The sequence below is a fragment of the Piliocolobus tephrosceles genome, chromosome 18 (genome assembly GCF_002776525.5).
Source record: "Piliocolobus tephrosceles isolate RC106 chromosome 18, ASM277652v3, whole genome shotgun sequence".
Taxonomy (NCBI): Eukaryota; Metazoa; Chordata; class Mammalia; order Primates; family Cercopithecidae; genus Piliocolobus; species Piliocolobus tephrosceles.
In genome coordinates this window covers 64,509,517-64,524,853 of record NC_045451.1, presented here as the reverse complement: position 1 = coordinate 64,524,853, position 15,337 = coordinate 64,509,517, and the positions used below count along the sequence as shown (strand labels likewise).

At 43.2% G+C, this 15,337-nt stretch overlaps 1 protein-coding gene across 1 annotated transcript in view; it reads left to right on the top strand.

The window, feature by feature from the left end:
* DLGAP1 (DLG associated protein 1) overlaps positions 1 to 15,337 on the top strand; it is a 976,217-nt gene that overhangs the window by 806,873 nt on the left and 154,007 nt on the right. Inside the window, exon 9 of the mRNA XM_023228478.2 lies at positions 7,583 to 7,612. Within this exon, the coding sequence (XP_023084246.2) occupies positions 7,583 to 7,612 (30 nt within the window). The remainder of the gene's footprint in view (positions 1 to 7,582; positions 7,613 to 15,337) is intronic.

Sequence of the window (15,337 nt, the reverse complement as noted above, 5' to 3'; positions counted from 1 at the left end):
TTACGCTGGTCTAGAGAGTCCAAGACGGCATTATTCACATGCCTGGCACCTTGATTTCAATGGCTGGGAGTGTGGGCTCGTGATCAGTAGCAATATGGTAACTGTTGACTAGAGCACCTGTAATTGGCAGCCTTGTGGCTTCAAGACTCCTTACATGTCAGTTCACGTTTTCCAGTTTAGATTGACCTTTTCTATCCAAGAGATAGGAAATCTTAAGGTCTTAAGGTCTGAGCCCAGATGCTGGCAGAGCATCATTTCCATCATATTCCTGGTGATGACCAAAGCAGTCCACAAGCCCACTCAGATCAAAGGGAATAACGAAGATGCCACCTCTCAATGGGAAGAGTTTCAAATAATTTGTGGCCATCATTAGTCATCCATGCTTCAGCCTCTGGACACAAATTATTCACATCCTCTGTAAGGCAGAATATACTCACCCCTTCTAAAGACTTCAAAAACCTCATCCCAAGCTCAAGTTTGAGATTCAGGTTCTTACCATCTAAATAAGGTTCAGTTGCTGAGGGGGCCCATTTGATGCTGTTGTCTACTACAATTTCTCTCAATATGAAGACCTGTGAACTAAAAACAGAAGGTATCTGCCTCATATATGCCCAACATACACTGATAATACAGGGATGGAATAAGTGCTTGGGATACTCCCACTCAAAGAGTGGATAAACAGCTATATGCCAGGCATTACCATAGCAAGTCTGAAATTCACATGCTGCCAATTCCTTGGCTACAGGGCCCAGTGCTACTCTCTGGAATGATTCTCTGCAGCTCTTGGATCCACCCTCTAGACTCTTGTTGCACCTTCTGAGTTGTCCCCTTTCCATAGGAAATAGCAGTTTCAGCTGAATAACCTTCTCAATCTATGTTTCACCCATAAAAGTCTGGGGGCTCTAAGGACTCTTTGCACTTTACGTGTGCCTGCTTTCTCCAAGCTGATTATGTGTCTACCAATACACTTCTCTTATAATCTTTGTGGGCATCCTTTGAATCTTATTAGTTTTCATTCTGTTAAATGAAACACACATCCACAATTCTCTTCAAGACAGTCCCTTCTTTGGTCTGGGCTCAGAGTTGGGGTGTTGTGGGACAATACCCTTAGGATTCTTAAAAGCCTTTTTGTCTATTTTAGAAACTCTATGAGGTACAGGCATATAAAAGTATTTTACAGCCACCCCCTAGGAATGTTAAAACAATTTTTGTTTTGTTTTGTTTTACTCAACACATTCTAGCTCTTTATTGTCTCCAAATGTTGTTGGAAACTGAACAGTTCTTTTTTGACTTGTCTTTCTCTACCTTCACCTTTTATTTGTGTAGCTTTTAAAAAAAATTTTAAACTGAAAATGGCACTTTAAGCATTCTGCCTAGAAATTTTCTTACTAAAATCCGTGGGTTCATTGAGTATATTTTATATTTTCCACATTACTACAAGTGATAATGTTGGCAAATTCTCTGCCACTACCTTTTCTCCAAGCCCCAGTGACAATTTTCAGTGCTCCCAGGCTTCACCAACAGTCTCCTCAAGACCTTACAGCTGGCTGGGTGCGGTGGCTCACATCTGTAATCCTAGCACTTTGGGAGGCCGAAATGAGTGGATTGCCTGAGCTCAGGAGTTTGAGGCCAGCCTGGGCAACATGGTGAAACCCCATCTCTTCTAAAATACAAAAAAAAAATCAGCCAGGTGTGGTGGCAGGTGCCTGTAATCCCAGCTTCGTGGGAGGCTGAGGCATGAGAATTGCTTGAACCCTGGAGGCGGAGGTTGCAGTGAGCCAAGACCGTGCCACTGTACTCCAGTCTGGGCAACAAAGTGAAACTCTGTCTCAAAAAAAAAAAAAGAAAGAAAGATATTACAGCTTCTTCCTTCTGCCTAAACTTGACGCTTAGGCTCAGCTGATGTTTATGAGAGTGTCTGCACATGGCCTTTCCATCAGAACTGTCTCAGGACTGTAACCTGCTGTCTCAGGCTTCCCAGAGGGAGTGCTCCATGAGACCAGAGGGCAAGCTGCCTGTTTCATGAGATCTGGGCAGACAGCATCATTTCTTCTGTATTCTAATGGTCAAAAGCAGCCACAGAGTTTACCCAGATTCAAGGAGAGGAGACACAGCCTCCACTTCTCTGTGGGAGGAGTATGGAAGAATTTGTGGCAATTTTTACTCACCTGTAACTGACATCATAGAGGGTTTTGCAGGTAATGTTAAGGCTTTTTAATCTTAAGAATTTCACTGGGCACTGTGGTACATGCCTATAATCTCAGCTACTTGGAAGTCTGAGGCAGTTTGAGACCAGCCTAAGCAATACAGTGAAACTTCATCTAAAAAATAAATGAATAAAATAAGACTTGGAAGGCTATTACATGAGCTTTAGAAAAAGTCACTCCAGCTGCAGCAAGGGAATAACTTAGGAAAAGGATATTAAAGGCTGAAGTTCTTTTTTAGTTCCTCTTTCTCTATTGTGCGTTATCATACAGTTTCCTGTGAACATTGCTGTCATGATTTGGCCCAGGGTGATGACAGTTGAGACAAGAGAACTGCAGATTATTGAGGTATTTGAATATAAAGTTAACTAACTAATATTTCTTGAAGTCCATTTAGGGCATAATTTTGTCTCCAAGTAGCCAATAAACTTACTTCTCAGAGACCTTGCCAACACTGGAACCCTAAAACACCAAAAAATTTACTATAAGTTACATGTATTCACTCTACACATAGATTTTGACTAACTCTTTATAAAGAACAGCCTCTGGGTAGAAATAGACAGTGGTCAATATAATGAAATCTGAGTACTCAGCTCAGTAACATCCGTAATTGAAATAATATATTTAGGCCGGGTGCGGTGGCTCAAGCCTGTAATCCCAGCACTTTGGGAGGCCGAGACGGGCGGATCACGAGGTCAGGAGATCGAGACCATCCTGGCTAACACGGTGAAACCCCGTCTCTACTAAAAAAATACAAAAAACTAGCCGGGCGACGTGGTGGGCGCCTGTAGTCCCAGCTACTCGGGAGGCTGAGGCAGGAGAATGACGTAAACCCGGGAGGCGGAGCTTGCAGTGAGCTGCATTCCGGCCATTGCACTCCAGCCTGGGCGGCAGAGCGAGACTCTGTCTCAAAAAAAAAAACAAAGAAATAACATATTTGAAGTACATTTGCTGGGATTGATAAGATCCTCCTTGAGGATACTCGGGAATGATCACTTTTTCATTAAGTAAATATTTTTTGTGTGTTTGCTCTATGCTACAAACTTCTAGGCAGAGGAGTTCCAGTAGCAAAGAAAACAGACCAGGTTCCTGCTCTCATTCGGATTATATTCTAATGAGGAGGACAGATGTAAACAAGGAAGCAGATGTAAAAGCAATGAGATAACTGCAAACAGCAATAAGTGCTATTTTTTAAAAATAGAAGAAAGCCAGTTGTGGTGGCATGTACTTGTAGTTCCCGCTACTTGGGAGGCTGAGGCTGGAGAATTGCTTGAGCCCAGAAGTTCAAGGCCAGCCTGGCCAACAAAGTGAGACACCCCCCGCCATCCTTTTGAAAAATAAAAATTAAATAAATAAATAAAAGAGAGCAGTGGGGTAGAGAGTAATTTCTGGCCTGCTCTAAATACAGTAATCAAGGAAGACTCTCTGAGGAAGTTATATTTGAAGTCAAATATGAACAAAAGAAAAGAGCTGGTTATAGGAAGATTGAGCAGTTTACGGCAGCAGGCAAGAGAGAGTGAGCAGCAAGTACACAAGCCAAGGGCAGAAAGGAAATAGCATTGCAAAGCACAGAGAGAAACCATGTGGCTAATGGGTCCGGAATAAGGGGAAAAGTCATGTGAGATGAAGTAGAGGAAACAGGGAAATAGGCTGGGCACGGTGACTCTCGTCTGTAATCCCAGCACTTTGGGAGGCCGAGGCAGGCAGATCACGAGGTCAAGAGATCAAGACCATCCTGGCCAACATGGTGAAACCCTGTCTCTACTAAAAACACAAAAATTAGCTGGGTGCGGTCAGGTGTTCTTGTAGTCCCAGCTTGTCGGGAGGCTGACGCAGGAGAATCGTTTGAACCTGGGAGGTGGAGGTTGCAGTGAGCTGAGATTGCACCACTGCACTCCAACCTGGGCGGCAGAGGGAGACTCCGTCTCAAAAAATAAGAAAGAAAAAGAAAATATTGAGCTGAGAGAAAAACAGTTGAGTTGGGTTTTGTTGTTGTTTTCAACTGTATTTTTCAAACACTTCTGTAGACTGAAAAAGAAACCAAGCGGACGGGGGTAGCATCCATGTGTGTGTGTGTGTGTATATATACATACAAAAATGTATGTGTTACGGCTTACCCTGAATTCCAGGCCATGTCAATGTCAGCCTCTCACCAGATAATGTCTATTGTGTGTCCTGGAAGTCAGCAGTGCTATGTGTAGCTTTTTAACATCAACATCAATCCCCTCTTAAATATTCAAATTTTTAAAAAACGTTTACATTTTGAGATAAATGATCTTTCCCACTCGTTGTGCAATTTTGTGTATCATGTTAATATAAGGTATCCACCTACATATAGCTCATTCTAAATTTTCACTGTAACATAGTTACTTTCCAATATAAAGGCCTACCCTACTATACAGAATAATTTGACTTGGGGTTTAAAAATATATGAAAAGTCTATTTGGAGCTAATGAATCACATGTTTTTCTTAAAATAAGGTTTACAATTAGAGATCTAATTTTTGTTTGTATTTGAGCTTACCTTGATTTCCCAAGTCAGTAAATGATTATTGAGCTGTCCTTCACTGCCACCCATGTCTTCCCTGAGAATTTGTTTAAATTTTCTTGTTTTCTTGCATGAACCCTGTTTCTACATACTGATCAGAGCACATTGTTATCTTTTCAGTTGAATGACATTTGCTGACACCTTGATTATGCGCAAAAATTAATATGGCTGAAAAACTTGTTATTCTGATGTATATAAGAATTCTACTCTGAAAAGATGAGATCATTGCTTAATAAGTCAATTACTTGTACCTGACTTTGCATCTTGGTTTAGTTGCCTGACCAAAAGAATGTCAAATCCAGTCAAATCCATTGATACTGTGATGATACTAGTTGATTGTCAATGACTGTTATTTCTAAGATGATGTATGCATAGTTTGTTTTTGCAATGAAAGGCTTTACAGGTTTTGAAATAACTGGCAAAATAATAGTAAATCCTAAGTTTACTTCCATTTGTCTTGTTCAGTTAAATTATAACCCCCTTTATGAAGATCTCAGGGAGGATCCTGAAGTTCAAGGTCTTCCCTGGGCCTGAGCAGAAAGAAGCATCAGGTATGGCAGTGGTGCCCTGAGGCGGGTTCATACCAGCTTGCAAGAGCCAGATGTTACAGTTTCAGACATTTTGGAAGCCCATGACTACAAATTAAAATGTATAACTTACAGTTAGATAAATTATATCAAAAACGAAAGTTATAAATATTTAAAACTCATCATTTCCTAGTCATGTTTCTATCCATGCTCTTGAGGTCACATTCTACCATACCCGTATGGTGGAAATACTACATGCTGGTGTGCTCACTGCACATCTCTGCCCAACTTTATGTACACTGACAAATATGCCATGGTATGAGTACTGACATAATATGGAAGCTGAAAGAGGCTTTAATTTAATACAGATAATTTATATCACATAAAAGATATAGTAACAGTAACTTTGTTGGGAAAAGGGTAAACTGGGATGCCACTGAATGAATGATTGTTGATCATAGTTGAACTGCTGGCTGCAGATACAAGAGTTTGGCCAAGATGAACTAAAGAATTCCATGGCAACCAGTTCTCTATATGGAATTTGCCATAAAGAATACTGTATATTTCACTGTTACTTGTAGACCGTGTGCCACATATCCTTCGTATCAGCAAAATTTATAATAAACATAAGGACATATATATGCATACTTCCTCCCCTAGAGAATTTCTTGTTCAACATTGGACCAGCGTTAGACACCACTGGTGATGCAGGAAAGATGAAATTCAATAGGAAACAAGCTTCAAAGCAGCTTTTCCAGAAAGTCCTAAGGAAGAGCAATGTGAACATACTCTGTTAAAGTCAGTGTGTGTTCATGCTGATACCAGTTTGATTTACCAGTATTGAAAAGAACGTTATTTGCAAACTCCTCCAGTTTGAAAGAGAACCAGAACTTCAACCAAATGAAACTGCAGACATTTGTGATCAGCCTAAATGATCATGACTATTGCATAAGATTAGATAATATTATTTATTTATAACTACGACTTATGAAAAATGCTTTTCAAAGGTCTAATTTATCTTAGTTTGGTATTTTCACCTTTAAATTCACCAAAAGGCCAGACGCAGTGGCTCACGCCTGTAGTCCCAGCACCTTGGGAGGCCGAGGCGAGTAGATCACAAGGTCATGAGATCGAGACCATCCTGGCTAACACAGTGAAACCCCGTCTCTACTAAAAGTACAAAAACTTAGCCGGGTGTAGTGGTGGGCGCCTGTAGCCCCAGCTACTCGGGAGGCTGAGGCAGGGGAATGGCGTGAACCCAGGAGGCGGAGCTTGCAGTGAGCTGAGATCACGCCACTGCACTCCAGCCTGGGCAAAAGAGTGAGGCTCCGTCTTAAAAAAAAAAAAAAAAAATTCACTGAAAAGGTGCATAAATATCATTCAGGGGTACTGACTTGCTTCATGAACAACTTGAGTTGCTCAGATAACCCGTTCAGTCTCTCGCTTGCGGGAGCTGAAAGCTAAACCCTTCAGACCAAGAAAAGGGCTCTGGCCCAACCACCTCAGAGAAGAAAGTTACCAGATCACACCATGGTTTTTCTGTTTTTGTTTTGTTTTGTTTGAGACAGAGTCTCACTCTGTCGCCCAGGCTGGAGTGCAGTGGTGTGATCTCGACTCACTGCAAACTCCACCTCCAGGGTTCCCGCCATTCTCCTGCCTCAGCCTCCCGAGTAGCTGGGACTACAGGCGCCCGCCACCTCGCCCGGCTAGTTTTTTGTATTTTTTTAGTAGAGACGGGGTTTCACCGTGTTAGCCAGGATGGTCTCGATCTCCTGACCTCGTGATCCGCCCGTCTCGGCCTCCCAAAGTGCTGGGATTACAGGCTTGAGCCACCGCGCCTGGCCCACACCATGATTTTTAACCATCTGTTACATGTTTCAACAGAAACTCTGTCCTAACATGCATCAAATGATCTCTATCTACAGTACCATAGAGGAAGTGCTTGTTGCTGGCGTCCTATTGTGTGAACTTTTATTGATCCATAATCTGGTATAATTTATACACAGAAATAAGTCACTTAGACAGACTTGGCCTTTGTCCCATCCAAAAACATGTTTGATCCCATTTGTAGTTAAAAATTTCCCCAAATGGTTTTAGTAGGGGAAAAGAAGACATCCATGAGACCTGGTTAAGACTAAACGTTATTTTATTTTTGAAGTTAATATTTGTTTAGTTACATTCTTGCAATACCAGCAAAAAAAAGAAAAAGAAAAATCCAGGTCTGAAGCATGCGTGTGTTATGAGAAGCCTGGAAAAGGCGATTTGGGTCCATTGTATAACTGCCACTTTTTGTTTTTGTTCAAGGTGTCATAAAACTGAGTTCTGCAGTTGAAGGTATGTTTTTACAACCACAAAATCAATAATGTTTTGCTTAAAGGTTGCATAGCGCGGCTTGTAGCTAAAAAGCTTCTGTGGCAGTGGTGTTTGACGCCATGTGCGAATTGCCAGCTATTGCCATTGCATCTGTGTTTCTCCTTGTTCTGGTCATTTTATGCTGCAAAGCTCTCAGCCCTCCTCAAGTGGCGTTTGCAGTGACCTGAGAGGGCAGCACCAACATGTCTGTTTCTGTCTCCTGATGTGACTGCCTCGGAGCGGGTGCTCCTCAGAGAGCCTGGGCTCTTCTGTGGCCTTATTTGAGGCTGGACACGGTCTTGTCAGGAACCTTTGCCCTGGATCTTTCAGCAGAGCCTGGTCTAGAGCGTCCTTTATCCCAACAGAGCAGACGTGTTTTCCCAGGAAGTATGTGGGCGTGAAGAGTCATTCAGGCTTCTCCCTGATGAGAAAATGAGATGGTTAAGGCATTTGCCAGTCTCACTGCGGGTTCCTCCTGGGCAGCGTGGCCCCCCACCACCAGGCATGGTGAAGACCAAGTTCCTTACTGTTGTCCATGTCGGTGAGCGGCAGTTCCCTTCAGTCATGCATTCAAAAAGCCGAGAAGAAAAGGAAGGATTTGAGGAAAGTACAAAAGAGATGTCAAAGCAAAGTGTTTTGCTGAGTAACCCCAAGAATATTAAAAATGACCTCATTTTCTGAAATGATTAATTGGTTATTGGTGTAAAATTGATCTCCTTAGCCTCATAGGAGTTTCACAAATCAAAAGTAGAGACTGTGTCATTTTCTTCTTCTGTGAGTTTCTGTGTTTGTTTTGGGGGGGCGTGTGTTCTCGTTTATTGGGAGTTTGTCGGTCATGCTTTGGAGGTTTCTTCCTCCTCACTTAATCAGGGGAGGCTGCATGGAAGAGGTGGTGGGTTTTCGGGTGAATTTTCAATTTAAAGGGAGATGTGGCTGGCTTCGTGAATGGGCAATGCATGGAGGTGGGAAGTGGGAAATTGCACTGGGGGTTGGAGTGGTGAGGCCATTCAGGGGGCTGGAGTTTCAAGGTTGGGAGGTGGGAGAGTAGGTCAGTTATGTACCCATGGGACTGGCAAATCCAAAGTGAGGGTGCCCTATCCCTTTGGTGGATTTAGTACCATCACATTTTACAAAACCAAGTTGAAAAGGCAGTATTTCCGGCATTTGTGGCGGAAAGTATGTTGCTACTCCAAACTGAGCAAAAGGTGCAGGCTGCGGTGTCTCAGGGTGGAGAGAAAAAACCTCACCTCAGGGAGAAAGTGCAAGTTGCAGGCCTCTGGTAGGCCACGCAGAAATTCAAGTTCCCTTCACCCATCAAAATGGAATTTTACTGAAGGACAGTCCAAGCTCCTGCCTGCCTTACAAGAAATAAGAGACACAGAAACAAAATGCAGCACCATGAGAATGACCTTGGCTGCAGAAACTCCCAGTAGCAATTTCAGCACTGAGTTTCAGTTAATTATCTGTTGAATTACAGATAACAGCTGTTCACTCTGGGCCGTTTTGATGTTTTATCAAGGAATGGCTTTGAAGTCACAGTTTTACATTGCCTGCTTGGTTTGAGTGCAGTATTCCACTTACAACAAAAGGATATAGCGACAAAATACAGTTTTCATTTTAACAATCAGAAAGTCAAGAGAGCACTAAGTAATTTTAAAACCGTTGTTTTGCTAGAGGTTACTAGTGGGTGTCATGGCTTGTCTGCACCCCCAGAACAGGGTTCTGTTCTCTCCAGAAAGATGAGAGTTTGAGGGAAAATGAAGGCAGGAAGCAGAATGACTGCTTGGGGCTTGTCTGGCAGCCTCTGGCCACCTTCCTCATCACTCGGCCTCCTCTGAGTCCCTGGGGCTCACAGGACGTTCTCTGGAGTGGCCGCGGATACCAGAGGTCAGGCCCACTGCCACTGTTGCTTGAGCATCTTTTGGGCAGCTTATTGTCTGAGGCTCGGGAGCATGCTGTGTTGTAAACGTGTTAGAATATATGTGTGCAGGGGCAACCTGGGAGTGCGGTTGTTGGGGTGGGGGGATGTGTGTTCCATGCATGCATTCTCAGTGCATCTGAAACGTGGAACTCCTACAAGCATGCTCAGTGGCACGTGTGTCGGACACTATCTCTTGATGAGAAATCAAACCTCAGATGGTCGGCCTTGCCACTGCTTAGCTAATTACCATACTTGCAACTTTCCATCTGTGGAATGAATTCAAGGCAGTTTCGTACAGCTTTTCCTATCAAAGAGTACGCACATCAGTGGAAGAAATCCACTGTCAGAAGTGAAACCTCTTTCCTTTTTTTTTTTTTTTTTTTTTAAAAAGACTCTGCTCTGTATTATCCTAGAGCTCTGAAAATAGTATTAATATTTTAGGTAGATTCTCTTATTCTTTTCAAGGAAGAATAATTGTCAAAGTCCTAAGAGAAAAACAAACCAAGATTCCATTTGCCACTCCCTACCAAGAGTCTATGGCAGGCAGTTCTGTGTCTTCTTTTCTGGAGCAGGGGTGCCCTCTTCTGCACTGTGCAGCTTCATATCAGCTTTTTAAATCAGCGGAAAGAAAAACCCATTTTGTAGCTCATGAATGCTAAGGTTAAAGGTGGAATGTCCTTTGAATTTAAACAGAAACAGTCATCAAAGCTTTGATTATGTTGCGATGAGGAAAAATATGTGAACAGGGAAAAAGTTCAGTTTGAAAGAAATAATTGCAAAGTTTTATCGATAACACTGATGCATTCTCACCTCCGATTTTAGACTGATAATCCCCAACTCCAAGAAAATTCGGGTAAGAGAGAAACATCCAGACAGCAATTTGAGGGAAGGGGGAGACAGTCGCACCAATGGCAGAGAAGGAAAAACCATCACAACAAGAATTCCTCAAGAATCTTCTAAATATTGCTCTGAATAGGGTCTTTTCTCCTGACACTGGAGCAGGGAGATAGATGTAGGGCTACGTATTTTCACAAGTAGGACCAAAACATTGGCCTTATCAAGGAGAAGTGGGAACACAGGTCATGGAAGAGCTGAGTCACCCCTGAGTCAGAATGGCTCTGATATTCTATAGGCAGCTATTTCTTTCCAGGGAAGGAGGGGCCACCCGAGCCGGAAACTCTTGGTCCAACTGAAGTGGTGTATTTGCACACAGGGAGTGGGAGTGTTCCCGCAGTCACAGGCCTGGAGGGGCAAGATCAGCCAGCCGTGGTGGTAGGCTGATGCAAGTCTTTGCCACTGATAACCAGCGTGTGTTCTGTGTTGAGACTTGTCTCCAAGGCGATGTGTTTATACCTTGTAGGTGAGAATCCAAAATGCCAAAGGGACATCACATTCTTTTGAAAGCCCGTACGAAAACAAGGTTGTCTTCTGGGGAAAAGTTCCGTGTCTCTAAATATAGGAACAGATGAGCCTCTCTGAAGAAATCAAATAAATGAGGGCGGGGTGCGATGGTTCACACCTCTAATCCCAGCACTCTGGGAGGTTGAGGCAGGAAAATAGCTTGAGGCCAGGTATTCCCAAGCTCTGGGCCACAGAGCAAGAGTCCCCCTCATCTCTACAAAAAATATTTTGTAATAGTTAACTGGCATATACCTGTAGTCCTAGCTACTTGGGAGTCTGAAGTGGCAGGATCAGTTGAGCTCAGGAGTTTGAGGCTGCAGTGAGCTATGATTGCACCACTACACTCCAGCCTCATCAACAGAGCAAGACCCTGTCTCTAAAATAAAAAAATTTTAAGGAAAAATTCTGTGGTTCATAGTATGACAAACAATGTGTCCAAAAACACCCCAAATGGATTTAATGTATTAAAAATATTCCTAATGTATTGATGTCGTTCCCTCTGTAGGTGAACTCTGTCCTTGTCATTGTGTCTGTCTGTCTTCCTTTTTTTTTTGATACAGAGTCTTGCTCTGTTGCCCAGGCTGGAGTGCAGTGTTGCAATCTCGGCTGATAGCAACCTCCGCCTCCCGGGTTCAAGCAATTCTCATGCCTCAACCCCCTGAGTAGCTGGGACTATAGGCACACTCTACCATGCCTGGCTAATTTTTGCTTTTATTTATTTATTTATTTATTTATTTATTTATTTATTTATTGAGATAGTCTTGCTCTGTCTCCTAGGCTGGAATGCAGTGGCATGATCTTGGCTCACTATAACCTCCACCTCCTGGGTTCAAGTGATTCTCCTGCCTCAGCCTCCCGAGTAGCTGGAATTACAGGTGCATGCCACCACGGCCGGCTATTTTGTGTTTATAGTAGAGACGGGATTTCACCATGATGGCCAGGCTGGTCTCGAGCTCCTGATCTCAAGAGATCCACCCACCTTGGCCTCCCAAATTGCTGGGATTACAGGCGTGAGCCACTGCACCCGGCCTAATTTTTGTATTTTTAGTGGAGTTGGGGGTTTGCCTTGTTGGCCAGCCTGGTCTCAAACTCCTGGCCTCAAGTGATCTGCCCCCCTCGGCCTCCCAAAGTGCTGGAATTACAGTCATGAGCCACCTTGCCCAGCCGAGTCTTTCTATTTTTGGAGCAAAGCCATGTGCTCACTGTATCAGGGTAGACTGTGGTAAATCCTTTAATAAACAGACACTGATAGACTTACCTCCAGTGGTAAATTGAGAATGAAGTTTCAACTTTTTGTTTGTTTGTTTTTGTTTTTTAGGCGGAGTCTTGCTGTGTTGCCCAGGCTGGAGTGCAGTGGCACGATGTTGGCTCATTGCAACCTCCACCTCCTGGGTTCAAGCGATTCTCCTGCCTCAGCCTCCTGAGTAGCTGGGATTACAGGCACCTGCCACCATGCCCAGCTAATTTTTGTATTTTTAGTACAGACACGGTTTCACCATGTTGGCCAGGATGGTCTCAATCTCCTGACCTCATGATCTGCCCACCTCGGCCTCCCAAAGTGCTGGGATTCCAGGCATAAGGCACTGTGCCTGGCCAACATTTTTTTTTTTTTTGAGATAGAGTCTGGCTCTGTCACCAGGCTGGAGTGCAGTGGCGTGATCCCAGCTCACTGCAACTTCCGACTCCCTGCTACAAGCAATTATCCTGCCTTAGTCCTCCGAGTAGCTGAGATTCCAGGCATGTGCCACCACACCCAGCTAATTTTTGTATTTTAATAGAGATGGGGTTTCACCATGTTGGTCAGGATGGTCTCGAGCTCCTAACCTCGAGATCCACCCACCTCAGCCTCCCAAAGTTCTGGGATTACAGGAGTGAGCCACCACGCCCGGCCAGTTTCAACATTTTTACTACTGGAAATGAAAACGTTAGTCACATAACTGACAGAGATAGGGTAAAGCTGTCTCTCAGAAGGAGTTCCTTCCTTCCACCAGCGCAGTAGGCGGCAGTGTGTCAGGAATACTAAATGGAATATTATAGAAACTGAGAACACAACTCAAGAAACTTGTTTCTGCAAAGAAACCCAGACATCCTGTTTGTAAAAGTAACGTGAAGGCTGGAGCACCACACTAAACAAACAAATGTTCTGTTCTCAGATATATCTTGCAGACACTTGTCATTATACTTTGGGCTAAAAGTTATATATATTTTTTTTTTTCTTTTCAAATTTTTTTTTTAGAGACAGGGTCTCTCTATGTTGCCCAGGGTAGTGTCGAACTCCTGGCCTCAGGAGATCCTCCTGCCTTAGCCTCTGCATCCAGCCAAAATCTTCCTATGAAATAGAAATGTATCAACCAGGCACGGTGACTAACACCTGTAATCCCCAGCACTTTGGGAGGCTGAGGCAGGAGGATCACTTGAGGTCAGGAGTTCAAGATCAGCATGGCCAGCATGGTGAAACCCCGTATCTACTAAAAATACAAAAAATTAGCCAAGCATGATGGCAGGTGCCTGTAGTCCCAGCTACTCAGGAGGATGAGGCAGGAGAATCGCTTGAATCCAGGAGGTGGAGGTTGCGGTTTGTGCAACTGCACTCCAGCCTGGGTAACAGAGCAAGATCCTATTTCCAAAAAAAAAAAGCAGTAACGTCTCTGGGAGCATTGAGAGTTTCCCAAATAGCTTCCTAAGACCAGGACCCTCCTGAAATGGCAGAAATGGAGCCATGAGACCCAGAAACTGGAAGATGTGTGGAAAGAATTTTCCAAGGGTTAGCCATTTGTCGTCGCGGGATTACCCTCACCTCAGATAAAGTTGACCTCACGTGACCAACCATTGGCCTCATCTCAGAGCTCTCTCACATTTATCTTTTTCCTTTTTTTTTTTTTTTTAAGTTTCTGTTTTCCTCTCTTTGTTTCCCTCTCCCTCCTCCTCTGTTCCAACTGCCCTTTCCTATTTCTGAGCAGTGTAGAAGAAAGTTTAAGGGGGACCTTAGGCAACAGAAAGCCAATCAGTGGCTGGAAGGGTCTGACAAGGAACCGCTATTTGCTTCAGTGTCCTCGCCAATAAAATAAAAACTTCTCCTGGGGCAGTTGCAGAGCCTAAACTAGATGCTAGAGAGAAAGCCTTAACACACCGTATGGAAGGCAGTAGGCGCTCTCCTTCCCTCTTTCCTCTTTCCAGTGTGTAATGATCACTTCCACTACAATCATGGTGTAGCACACTGCTGAGAGTTTCATTTTAGGCAAAGCCACAAACAGAGCCAGCGTAAATCCTTGCTTCTCCCCTTTGAGAGTTCTTAGAGGGAAGCAACTCCTCCTGTTGGGTACGGCTCTCTGATCGCCTTTCTGGGACCTGTGGCATCTGCCAGGGGCCAGTCACAGCCCCAGTTTGGAGTGTTCGATTCAGACAAGATTGTCCCCCAGTCTGTTCTTTGAGTCCCAGAAGGTGGGGAGGAGAGGAAAGGTTTTCAGGCTGATACAACAAACAAGTGCTAATTGAAGACTGATTTCATCAATATTAATTGTGTTTTATTACAAAGGAGTTTATACTAGCAAGTGTTCCTGAGCAAGCCATTTGTCACCACTCATCAAGGATAGGAACGTTTTTGAATAAGGAGAACCAAAGTGAATCCAACCGCAGCTATCCAGAGAGAAACTTCTCATAAATCTTTGAACTTGATAGCCAAAAACTAATCAAATCTGTGCTGAATGAGCAGCCTTAAGCACTTAACAACAAATTAGCATAATCCAGAAGACAGTGTGCATCCCAAGCACCATAACCTACCCTTCACCCTCCTTCCTGGGGCAGGAAATAGGCGTTTATAAGTCAAAGGCAAGCTGCAAACGATAATCTGCCACTTGTCACTGATTTATTTTCCCTCTTTTCTTTTTGTTTTTCAAGAGTGTAAGTTTCAATGTCTGTGTATTTGTTTTTGTTATTTTGGCAGTCTAGTGAAAGTTTTCAATGTAAACAAAACTCTTACTCTTAAACAACAAGCAGCTCTATTAAATTGCATAAGAAGGCAGTTCTTAAAGACAATGGTCTAATTAGCAGTCTTTGAAGCCCATTCAATAGTAATATCAAAGCCACTTCTAGTATTTCAAGCCTAAATTTAGAAAATGGCCTTGATATTTTCAGTCTGAAATTATAGTCTGAGCTTACTATTCATTTTGGAGCACACAATGATTTAGACAACTGCTGAAATCACTTAATGTTATGAACCTGGAAATCACACCCTCTTAAACGATACATCACACCCATTAAAATTAACTGTAAAATCCATTTTGTATTGGTTTTGTTTGAATCTGGTATTCAACTAAGATGCTTACATACGTAAATATTGCCACAGCTGTATATACAACGGTTTTGTTGAATCCATTGATGCTTTA